Below are 12,239 nucleotides of genomic sequence, written 5' to 3'. Positions count from 1 at the left end.
ATAATATCTCATATTTAACAAATATTACTTGTACAACAGAAAGGAGCACTGGAGTCAGGAATTTAAGTCACATCTTTATACTTCGGCAAGACACTTGACACAAGACACCAGTTTCCTCAACTATAAAATAAAAGGCTTAGAATAAATGATTTCTAAGTTTCTATGACTTGCAAACAAAGTAATAAAAGGAACACACTGCACCTCAAAAGCAAAAAGATAACCTGAGTTAAATTATCTTACCATCTTTTAGAAATTTTTAATTAAGTAGACAAGTAGAATAATGAACAACTAGTTACAGAGTCTATAGAGGTAGAAAATACTATCTTGACTATGACAGGGAAATTAAATCTAAAATACCTTTGTACTCGATCTCTGATTAGGATCTTCTCTGGACTGCAGAAGTCCTGCACCCAAGGAAGGTAACTGTGTCTGAAATACAGACACACGGCCACCTGTTGGAGACATTAATTTAAAGGCAGCCTGAAGTGCAGGACCAAGGGCACTGTGTGTTTCTCTCGTATGGGTGAACATATTTGGTAATGCATTCAATAAGTCTTTTATAAGCTGGGAAAACAAAGATTAAAAGTTGAATTACTGAGAAGGCAAGGCAATATTTTTCTTTAAAACATTCCCAAGTGTAGTATGTGTCCCTGCAGGTCATTTTTGGGAATTATAAAATGATCAATAGATATGCTACCTATTAATATGCCAAGTAAACAAATGTTAAACATTTTAGTATGCAGTGAAATGAGAGAAATATTTTGATACTTTAGAAAAAAATCTCACCTCTTTACTTTCATACAGATTCACAAGTAAGCTATCCGGTGTAGGTAGGAAAACATCTAGGGGGGAAATATATATTTTAATCAACAAAACAATTCAAAAGAATGTAATAAGTTAGACAACTTTAGTTTTTATCAGGTCACACATATAATGTATGCAATAATATTGCATTAATAAATATATATAGTCTATATTATAGATACATACGTGTGTGTGTGTGTGTGTCTGTGTCTATATACAAACAGGAATAAAAAATTCAGAATCATATATTTTCTTAGAAAACAATTTGAAAAGGAATACCAAACAAATTATCCTTACAGTATATGACAAAGCGTACAGTATAATACTAAAGTAGGCCCAATTTCAAAGTCTTTAGGTAGAAAGATTTTTACTTTGCTCATTGCTTACCATCTATATCAGACACAATCAACATTTGAGGTTGTGATAATCCTTCTTGTAAATTGTAGAAATGAATAGTGCTATCGAAAGTCATAAATCCTATTCTAGTTCGTGAATCTCCAGGAAGCCTAAAAATAAAAACGATGATTTTAAATTCCCAGTACTCAATAACATATTTATTTAAAAAAATAATGAAACAGTAAACTAAGCCTAAGGATAACTAAATATGCTTTTTTATAGGGGGCAGAAAAGTTATCCTTTCCCAAACCAGTATATGTTAGAGATGAAACAGTTGACACGTTTAGAATTTATACTTCAGAAAACTGAACTTACTTCAGTATTCAAATAAGAATTAACCAAAATTAAAAATACTATGATTAAAGAGACAGATTTCTTGCTAACTTTTCTTTGAAACACTTTTCAAATGAAAAGTTACTCATATTTTCAATTCCACTATTACAACAATAGTAAAACTTGTTTGGGCCTTTAAAAGGACTTTCTGAGAAAAGATATAATATAATGCAAATCAGATTTTAATATGTAAAATTTTAAATAAAAAACACATTAAAGAATATGAAAACATTTTATCTATTGTCAGTTTTTGAAAAATTGTCTAGTGTTAGAACTCAGTTTTGAAAAATCAATGTCCCAGTATAAAAGAATAAATGACCATTTCATTGCTGCCAAACTTTTCTTATTAATAACAAGATGGATGCTTCACATTTTACAAGAGTACATTTTTGAGTACCACCAACTATGTTAACTTCAGTTATGTAACTTATTTTTATGCAATGTTTTAAAATGAATATTATAGGATGCCAAAAGAATAAGTACCAATGCAATAAGCATTATTACTATTATGCATGATTGATTGGGCTGCTCAGATATTCCCCAAGTTAGGTCAGAGAGCACTTCAGAAAACAGAATGCAAAAGTTTTGTCAATGTTCAGCTGAAACTACACGCGATTGAACTGGAATTGCCATGGCATCAAACTCCTCTTTCTTAAAGATATATCCAGAGCCCTTTCCAAAAACATGGTAGTATAATGTTGCTACCCTTTATATTTTTTACTTTCCTAATGCTTTTATTTACTGCTATAATCAAAAATAAACATTTATAAAAAACATTTTCCATTCTCAATTTTGTCCTTTTGGTTTTGTGTAGTCTTTTCATTCCTCTCTGTGTAAGTTGCCAGAGTGGCTTCTACTGTGAGGCAAGCTAACTCCTGACAATCTCCAAAACCATTTCTCTGCAGAGTGGCCTTGCATTGCCATTCACTGCTAATGCTTCTTCTGCAGTTAAGTAGTGATTAAAATAAGGGCAAATACTTCAACCAAGGATAAAAATATGAAAACTATGTTAGTAAAAGAAACTAAAAACAAATCATTCAATATCTCTGAGCGTTTTATCTTGAATGTCTTAATTTAGTTTTACTAACACCCTAACATTAGAGATAAGTAGATTAAGTTGAATATAACTAGCATTCAACAGGGCAAGGGCTCTCAAATTCAAATGGGAGATGAGAGAGAATCTTCCAGAATCACCTGAAGTATTTCTGACAAACTACTGATACATAACCATCTCCACACCTTGACACATGCCAAGAACCATTGCAGTAATGAACCACTCTTTTATTCTTTTAACTTTTATTGTGATAAAATACATATAACATAAAAATGCTGCTTTAATCATTTAGGTATACAATTCAGCAGATGAACCATTCTTACAATTTTAAGTCATATCTTTCATGGGTGTTGAAGTAAAACCAGAAATGTACAAACACTTTGTTTTCCAGAAATAAGGAAAGTTCATTTTTAAAATTAGTTAAGAGGTTCTTCCATGACTAAAATTAGTAGGCACAAAGAATGGAATTAGATCCAGGTATAAGCGAACTGTCTACCCATCCTGTACTCTTTCCTTTTCCATACTACAGCTCATTACCAACATGCCAAAATGAAAAGCTCAGCTTCCTGTCTTCCTGAACTACTCAGGACCAAACCAATTCCTTCCTTCCCCTTACCTAGCTCATTCTCTCATTAGCGCAAATTAAAACTAGCTTATATGAAACAACTTCCTTGCTCAAGCACAAACTACAACTAGATTTCTAATCCAGATTCTGATTCCTTGGGTGACTGTCCAAGTCAAGCCTTCTGGGTCCCAATAGTCAGATCTGCCAAATCAGAGGAATTCCATACTAAATATTAAAAAATATGATTTTATGATTCAGATACCAGTTCATAAATGATAAAATACTCCAAGTAACAGGATCCTTATTATACAGTGGATAGGGAGTACTCTTAGTTGAAAGACTGATGAAATAAATCAAAACCAACCCCACAAAGTGAATCTCCCTGGCAACGTGGAATATGACTCCCGGGGAGGAATGTAGACCCGGCATCGTGGGATGGAGAACATCTTCTTGACCAAAAGGGGGATGTGAAAGGAAATGAAATAAGCTTCAGTGGCAGAGAGACTCCAAAACGAGCCGAGAGATCACTCTGGTGGGCACTCTTACGCACACTTTAGACAACCTTTTTTAGGTTCTAAAGAATTGGGGTAGCTGGTGGTGGATATCTGAAACTATTAAACTACAACCCAGAACCCATGAATCTCGAAGACAGTTGTATAAAAATGTAGCTTATGAGGGGTGACAGTGGGATTGGGAATGCCATAAGGACCAAACTCCACTTTGTCTAGTTTATGGATGGATGTGTAGAAAAGTAGGGGAAGCAAACAAACAGACAAAGGTACCCAGTGTTCTTTTTTACTTCAATTGCTCTTTTTCACTCTAATTATTATTCTTGTTATTTTTGTGTGTGTGCTAATGAAGGTGTCAGGGATTGATTTAGGTGATGAATGTACAACTATGTAATGGTACTGTAAACAATCGAAAGTACAATTTGTTTTGTATGACTGCGTGGTATGTGAATATATCTCAATAAAATGATGATTAAAAAAAAAAAAAAAAACCAACCCCACAGTTTGCTGATAAACACTTCGCATTTATAAAATTTATACACACACACACACACACACACATTATGAGTAAAAAAATATTCTTACTTGTCTAGATTTTCTAACAGTGACTGGCATAAAATTGTCAAATATCCAGCTTCCACTGCATTATAAGACACATCTAAAACAAACAAGTAAACTGCGGGCTGAGGAGGACGAAGCTGAAAGGAATAAAAACAATGTAGTTTATTTAGTAGGTTCAATTTGTTCTTTTCATGCCTAGTAGTAAATATTACATCCGGGTATTTACTGAAAGTATTAAAAAAATACACAAGTAGGGTTGATATTTTGTAAGATCTTACGTGCTAATGAAAACGACACTCCTTTCTTTCACTTTTTTCCTTGGAAAAGCTGGTTGCTGACTATACATGGTAAGACAATCATCCCACGGTAATAGTTAAATAGGTGGACAAAATGTTTTCTGGGTAAGGAGTGTTGGCTAAGATATCTTTTAAGGAAAAATTAGGCTTATTATTTAAAACTGAGCTCTACATCTTTTCCCTACTCCTGGAAACATTTTTTTTTTCTATTTATATATTTTTAAATGAATTTTAAATCTGACAACCTGCCATGAGTATCAGCTATTGGGTCAAGTAACCAAATCAAAATGGCAACAAATTATTGATGTTAGTGTTAATCATACAACATTACCAACATTTCTTGGTGATATTATGCATTCTTCTAGGATTTCCAAATAATCTTTAGAAAAAGTTTTCTATTTGTTAAGTATGAACTTTAAGCATCAATTTATTTTTAAAAATTCATACTACAAACAACTTCAAAATTTGGACAAGTATTTACTTAACAACAAATTACAAATGACCATTATAATTGTATCCCATGACTAATTTTCATACTGAATAGTTACCATGTAATCTGAAGAAGCGATGAATTCTACAGTTGAATTCTGAACTTCTGGCCGTTTATGAGGTTCTCCATAAGATCGGGTAAGGGGGTTATACATGAATTCTTCAGGAACTACATGAGAATTAAGAATGCAGAATAAATTTAGTAACACAATTTGCAGCTAAACATACACACAAATACACCTAGAAATAAAATACCTCTATCATCAATATTTATATGAGGTTTACCAAGAATTCTGTGTACACGTAATGGTAAAAATGAATCCCTGAAGTCTTCTTTGAAAAACAGATCAGAAGGATAAAAAAATATTTTCTGAAATCAGGTGAGGAAACAAGGAAGTAGGTAACCTGGCTTCTCAGGCTTGACTCCTACTTATATTACATCACGTGGACAAAAATCAGACAGAGGAAAGCATATTTGAAAGCAATTATAATAAGGGGACCTAAGAAATGAGTAAAGGGGACAACAGACACACAAAGAATCAAATACACAAACAGAAGACAATCCTAACTTGTCAGGGGCAAGCATTAGTCTTCATGACCTCACCTGGGTGACTGTCACTGCTTGTTTTATGACTTTTCTTTTTTTTTAACTTTGCCCTCAATATCTCTCTCTTCATTGTCAATTATCCCTTGACCAGTCAAAAAGAAGTGTTCCTACCCTATATTCTCTCCATTTAAAAAGGCATGACTGAAACTATCAAACTACAACCCAGAACCCATGAATCTCGAAGACAATTGTATAAAAATGTACCTTATGAGGGGTGACAATGGAATTGGGAAAGCCATAAGGACCACACTCCACTTTGTCTAGTTTATGGATGGATGAGTAGAAAAACAGGGGAAGGAAACAAACAGACAAAGGTACCCAGTGTTCTTTTTTACTTTAATTGCTCTTTTTCACTTAAATTATTATTCTTGTTATTTTTGTGTGTGTGCTAATGAAGGTGTCAGGGATTGATTTAGGTGATGAATGTACAACTATGTAATGGTACTGTGAACAATCAAATGTACGATTTGTTTTGTATGACTGCGTGGTATATGAATGTATTTCAATAAAATGAAGATTTAAAAAAAAAAGGGCATGAAAGTTGTTTTTAAAGCAATGAGGAGAGAAATCAGGTAATAGCAAAAATGTCAGAAAATGTTTAAAATAATGTTAAAACACAAATATTAAGAATCTGAAACTCACCATCATTAACTCTATAGCACAAATTGCATTTCCATCTACGTTGATCAATGAAGGATACAAAAGGATTGATATATGTTCGACAAGATCGGCACCTCACAATGGTATTTGATGTTATCACTGGTAATTGCTAGGAAGTAAAATAAAGCTGTTGTAGCATAAAAAAGCACCCCAGGATAAAATAGAACACACAGGCTCTACTCCATGTACAGAACAGAAATGATAACTGCGTTTTTGTGTGGTTTGAAGTGGAAACATTTTAATAACATCCAGTGATGTACTGAGCAACACAAGCAGCCAAAGTTTTCTCCCTCTCTTGTCACAAACCATTAGATACCACTAAAACAGTCATACTATACAATAAATACAATATCTAAATACAATAAAAGTTATTGGTTGACAAGAAAAGCTTGGTTGGCCAAGAAAATAATATAAATCAGAGCTCATCTGATAGACTCAAAAAAGAACAGTGAAAAAGAAATATATACCATTATACAGTATAAAAATGTTTTTGTCTGTATCTGACCACACCCAGTTCTAGAATATCAGGTACTGCTCATTACATGGTCAGAACAATCCTGATGGGAACAGAGGCAGAAGGAAACCAAACAGAATGTAACTTAAAAACAAACAAACATCTTTTTATGCATAGTTTGGAAAAATAACCTATATTTAATATAGAAAATATGAAAAAAGATTAAGAAATCACATATCACATATTATTCTATCTCTCCTGAGTAAATACCTGTTAACATTTCAGTATTTCCTTTTGGCTTTTTTCTATCCACACATAAATATTTATACATTTGTGTTTAAGTTTTTTTCACATGTACTATTTTTATTATGCAAGTTAACTACATATCAGTTGTGAAATTTTAGGAGATACAGTTAATTGAAAAGGAGAAAATGAAAAATAAACCAGAATTCTACATCCCAGAGGAAGCCACTATTAACAATTTAGTATATATACTTCCAGAATGTATTATATATAGGAAATTATCTTGGTTGAGAAATAAAGGCTGTAATAATATCGCAGATAATCAAACAGTGTTTACTGAGTAAATAAATTCATACTGCTTATCACATATTTTAATTATTTTATTTTCTATTTGCTTTGCTATTTTCTATATATCCTAGTAGGAAAGTAAGCACCATGAGAAAGCTTACTGACCTTTGTATCCTCAGCATCCAGCTTGTTAGATAGCTGATAAATATTTGTTGGATGAACAACAAGAATAAAAGGAACTCAGTAGCAACAGGAGGGGTAGAAAATCACAGTAGTGAAAATGTGAGAGGGGAAATATGACTTATCAAGTATAAATAAAATGTATCTGGATAAAATAATTTCTGAAATTTAAAAATTTAGGTTAAATACAATGCATTGTAAAAGTCTAACAAACTACATAGTAAACTAAATAGACCATGGAAACAAACAAGAAGTAACATTTTAATTCAACAGATTTTGCAGCATTTGGACCTTCCTATTATTATAAAGATTATTTGTTTAACACAATTAAGAACAATCATATAATTTTCCTCCCTAAATGGACACCACTGTTGGTGTTTATTTTACGTTTAATAAAGGACTCCCTGGCCTTTCCAACTTTCAAAACTGCTAATCTTTCAAAATCTCATCTCCTGTAGATAACTTTTTCTACTGTACCCAAAGGAATCACCCCCCAAACTGTACTCACTACCTAAGTAAATACCTTGCAGTATTTGATTAATTACATGTTTTAATTACCCTGTATTGTGATTGTTTTTACATTTTTGTTCTTTGATAATTAAGAACTTCTTGGGATGAAAGCAATGCTTCAGTCATGTCTCTATTATCAATGCTTCCTTCACAGCCTGTCACAAAGCAGGAGCTCAGAAAATGTTCACTATATTGAATCTGACAGAAATGATTATTTCTAACTTCAAATAAAAGGAAGTAAATTCAAATAAAATATGCACTCTAAGTATCTTACACATAACCACATATGTCAGCACCCACAAAAATTTTAAAATGTTACTTTACCGTTAGGTCTCTGAAGGGATGTAACAACAACCCCAAAGGAAGTTTAGCTTTATTCAGTAAAGCCTGTGTCTGTGGAATATTTGTCAAAGTACACCGAAAAGAACTGCAAAAAACATAAACGATATGGGCTAACATTAGCTATCAGAAAAAAATATATACACTGAAGTAGATACGAGTTGTAGGTAATTAAGAACACTTAAGGGCATGAGTGAAAATCATCCAGGTATGTTATTTTACCCTAACCAAGGAGGTCCCATTTACTTAAACAGGAATATATGTCATATATGACATATATTAAGTACTTAATACTTTCATGATAGAAAAGTACAACACATTAAGGAAAAGAGATACTCTATTATGATTAACGTGGGGCATGAATAGGAGGGAATAAAAACATTAGTGAAAAGGGACTAGAAAACATGAGTGATCTGTGTTTGTAATGATGCTGTTCATACTTTCTGCCCTTTTCTCACCTATTGAACTCTTACGTTTACTATGAGACTCATCAAAGTTACTGCTTCTTTTGAAACCACTCCACCCTTGAATCCTGAGGTCAGAAAGAATTTCTTCCTCTGTGCTCTGAGATCTGTTTATGCTTCTATCAATTACAGTCTGTTTTGCTTTAGTTGGTTGTATACTGTGTCTGTCTTCTCCCCTTGAAATCAGATATCATTTTTCCTTTGGATCATCCTAGCACTTTTCCTCTCATAGAGAAAGTGCTCAATAAACACTTTCGTATTAAATTTAAAGTTGGATCAGTACACAAAGAATCAATAAAGGACAGCCAAAAAGGTAAGAAGGAGAAGTACGGAAACCAGGAAAATAATTTTAAGAGGAGTGGTTAATATTAAGTAGACATATCCAGGATCTATGCACTTAGAAAAAAAATGAATATGGTAATAAGGAATTCAGTGTCAACTTTTGAGAATTTCTGTAGAGTACTGGGGACTGAAATCTCATTCCATGGGGCAGTGATTGCTGGGAGCTAAGGAAATGAAAGTGCTAAGAACAAAACCACTGCTACTACAACCACTACCATTACTGACCAGGCATTTACTATGAACCAGGTACCTTATCATAAAATGCATGGCACATTTCCTATTCTCTTGCAGCCCCTATCCAATCCAATAATAAAACCCACTTGCTCTACCTTCAAAATATACCTCCAGAATCCAACCACTGTTCACTACCTCCATCACTCCCACTATTACCTCTTACCCAGACTATTGCATTGACCTCTTAACTTGTCCTTTGATATCCTATGGTCAATTCTTTACATGGTTGCCATAATGGTCTTAAAACATGTTAATTCTCTGCTCAAGCCCTTCCTATCACACTCAAGGTAAACTCCAAACACCGTACAATAAATAGCCGGTAAGGCTCTGAACTCATCTCCTACTATTCTCTCCCTCATTCTGCTTTATTTACTTCAAGCTTGTTGTTGTTGGTCCTTGAACACACCAACCTTGTTCCTGCTTCAGAACCTCTGCATCTGCTGTTCATGCAGCTTAGAACACTCTTTTCCCAGAGTCACATAACTTGCTGTCACTTTACATTAATATTGTTACTCAAATGGGAAAATCTGTTCTGACAATTCAAAATAGTCACCCTCTACCCTCTTTACCATTCCCTACTGATTCATTTTTCTTCTTAGTAATACTCCAGCATTACATTAAATATTTACTGGTTTGACTGTTTATAGAATGTCTCTCTAATAAAATATATATTCCATGAGATCAGAGACTTTGTTTTGCTTACTGCTCTATCCCCAGCAGCTAGAACTTAATTTAGGAGGCATTCAGTAAATATTTATTTAATGAATGGATTATCTTATATTGTTGCCACTATTATTATTTGCTTTACTGTCAACAATACTGAGACTTTGAGAGTTTAAGTAATTTGCATAAAGTCTCAAAGCTACTTATTGGTGGAACCCTAAGAAGCTACGTGTCCAACTTTAAAGCTGATACTCTTGCTTACTCTGCTTCATTATTATGATAAGGTAATTTCACAGAAAAGGCATAACTGAGTAGAAAAATATATGTCATTGCCCTACCTACAGGACCTCATATATAAAAATAAATACACTATATTCACCTACTGAGGGGATGCATAACCAGTCATACTACAAAGCCATAATCCAAACACTTATCAACCTGACAGCAACTGACACTTAGAAAGATGGGCAGCTGTTTTCAACCTATAATTCATGACGCCCCATAGTTTTATGGAAGTGATCCTGACACTGCCTTAGCATGGGGGTAGTGACAGACTGTAGGAAAAGAGCTGAACCCTTAGAACAGTGCCACTTCTATTTCTTCACTGGTATTCTATATGAGATTTTGGTCAAAAAAAAAGAGGCTATAGTTTTAAAAAAAAAAAAAAAAGACTGGAAAACTATTGCCTGAAGGAAAGGAAAATATTGGCTCTAAAGAAGAATACAAACTCTTCCCATACAAGGAAAAAGACAATGTTCTGTGAATCAGTTTTGAGAGGGGAGGCCCCAGGAACAGAATCTAAAAAGCATCTGGGTCCAGAGAAATATCCTATTCTTAGGGCACAGAAGTACAGAAAACAGCTAAGAACTAAGAACATATGTTTTGGAGGCAATCTGAAGTGAGTACAAGAGCTTTTCCACCCAGAGGGTACACCAAGGCTTAGTGATAGCTAAACTTCTCCATAGGGTGAGGAAATACTCAATAAAGGTAATTGCAAATCTAAATGCAGGATGGATAAATAGGCCTGGAAGTTGATGGTTTTCACATTCTATACTGAGTGAGGAGAGAAAATTCAGAGATTTAACAATTTATCTAAACCTACTTTTAGGATTACATAAGTGAGGGTTGTGTCCTGCTCAAGCAAAGACTAAACATGGTAACACAATTTTAAAGATTCTACATTATTTAAAAGGCATCAGAAGTTATTACTGATGAAAAACAAGGAAAAAGATTTATGAAAAGAAAAATACAGTTAGATTGGTGATACAGAAACCCTTCACTGAAATAGAAAAATTTTTCCTAGCATTACTTGGTGGGACAATGGGATTGGATAGTGGTAGAGATGGGGACAGGAACAGATGACCGAAATTGAATTTTACACCTAGAATTTCTATACAAACTAAAATAGAAAAGTCCTCATTAATAAAGTTTCCAGTCAGGGAATTAATTTCATCCTACTTTTACTATTTTTAAAAGTCATACAATGTTTACTTTGAAGTGTATTACTTAAGAAAGATTATAAAATAAATACCTACTCTGGGCTACAGTTTAATTTTCTGAGGTCTAAATTCAAGTTAGGTACAGGAGCCCAAACAGGAGTCATGGGTAAAATATTCCTTTCCTGAGTGAGGTTTACAGGTCTCAGGCTTTCTGGTTGTGGAGAACTCTGAAGACTCAATCCTCCTAGACTGGAAGACAGCTGGTTCATACCAGGATACTGCTGAGAGAGCATTAAAAAAATAAAATAAAATAAAATAAAAAAAGAACATTATAACAAACATAAATAAAATTTCTTATACTATATATAAGATTACAACATATTGAAAAAGCAAGAAGAAAATTTAAATCTGCTTGGTAATGGTAAAGAGACAATATGGCAGTTCAATCTAAAGCATACTTGGAAAAAAACTCAAAGCAAAACTCTGAATCAATTTAAATCTCACTATCAAGCTTAAGCTTCACAACAAAATTTTAGCAACAATATTTTTAAACACCAAGCTTGGCTTCCCTGAAATTCAGTTCATATTGGAAAAGCAGGATAAATCCTTAACTGTTTTGAGTTTTTTCAATTAGCAATTTCTAGGATAATGAGTTGATACCGTAGAAATCTCTAGTGACGTCCAGTGAGTTTTACTTGGCTTATTTTTTTCTACCTTTCCTATTTTATATTTTAATATTATTATGAATCCATGGCTCTCTGTAAACTCAAAATGATTTAATGAATTAATCACTATTCTTTTTCATGCCT

General features: G+C 33.3%; 1 protein-coding gene across 7 annotated transcripts in view; it reads right to left on the bottom strand.

Annotated features, from left to right (window-relative positions):
* Positions 1 to 12,239, bottom strand: part of SEC24B (SEC24 homolog B, COPII coat complex component) — a 124,446-nt gene that overhangs the window by 13,181 nt on the left and 99,026 nt on the right. For 5 of the 7 annotated variants that reach the window (XR_005215940.1, XM_037830441.1, XM_037830444.1 and 2 more), the window contains 8 exons: positions 11,527 to 11,711; positions 8,274 to 8,376; positions 6,257 to 6,383; positions 5,067 to 5,176; positions 4,247 to 4,359; positions 1,192 to 1,310; positions 787 to 842; positions 358 to 564 (listed from right to left, as the gene is read on the bottom strand). Coding sequence is in view for 6 of the 7 variants with exons in the window: in XM_037830441.1 (XP_037686369.1) it covers positions 358 to 564; positions 787 to 842; positions 1,192 to 1,310; positions 4,247 to 4,359; positions 5,067 to 5,176; positions 6,257 to 6,383; positions 8,274 to 8,376; positions 11,527 to 11,711 (1,020 nt within the window). In the remaining variant the exon portion in view is untranslated. The remainder of the gene's footprint in view (positions 1 to 357; positions 565 to 786; positions 843 to 1,191; positions 1,311 to 4,246; positions 4,360 to 5,066; positions 5,177 to 6,256; positions 6,384 to 8,273; positions 8,377 to 11,526; positions 11,712 to 12,239) is intronic. The other 2 variants (XM_037830442.1, XM_037830445.1) reach the window with 1 other exon arrangement.

The sequence above is a fragment of the Choloepus didactylus genome, chromosome 3 (assembly GCF_015220235.1).
Source record: "Choloepus didactylus isolate mChoDid1 chromosome 3, mChoDid1.pri, whole genome shotgun sequence".
In the NCBI taxonomy this organism is placed as follows: domain Eukaryota; kingdom Metazoa; phylum Chordata; class Mammalia; order Pilosa; family Megalonychidae; genus Choloepus; species Choloepus didactylus.
This window is presented reverse-complemented; position numbering and strand designations above follow the sequence as displayed.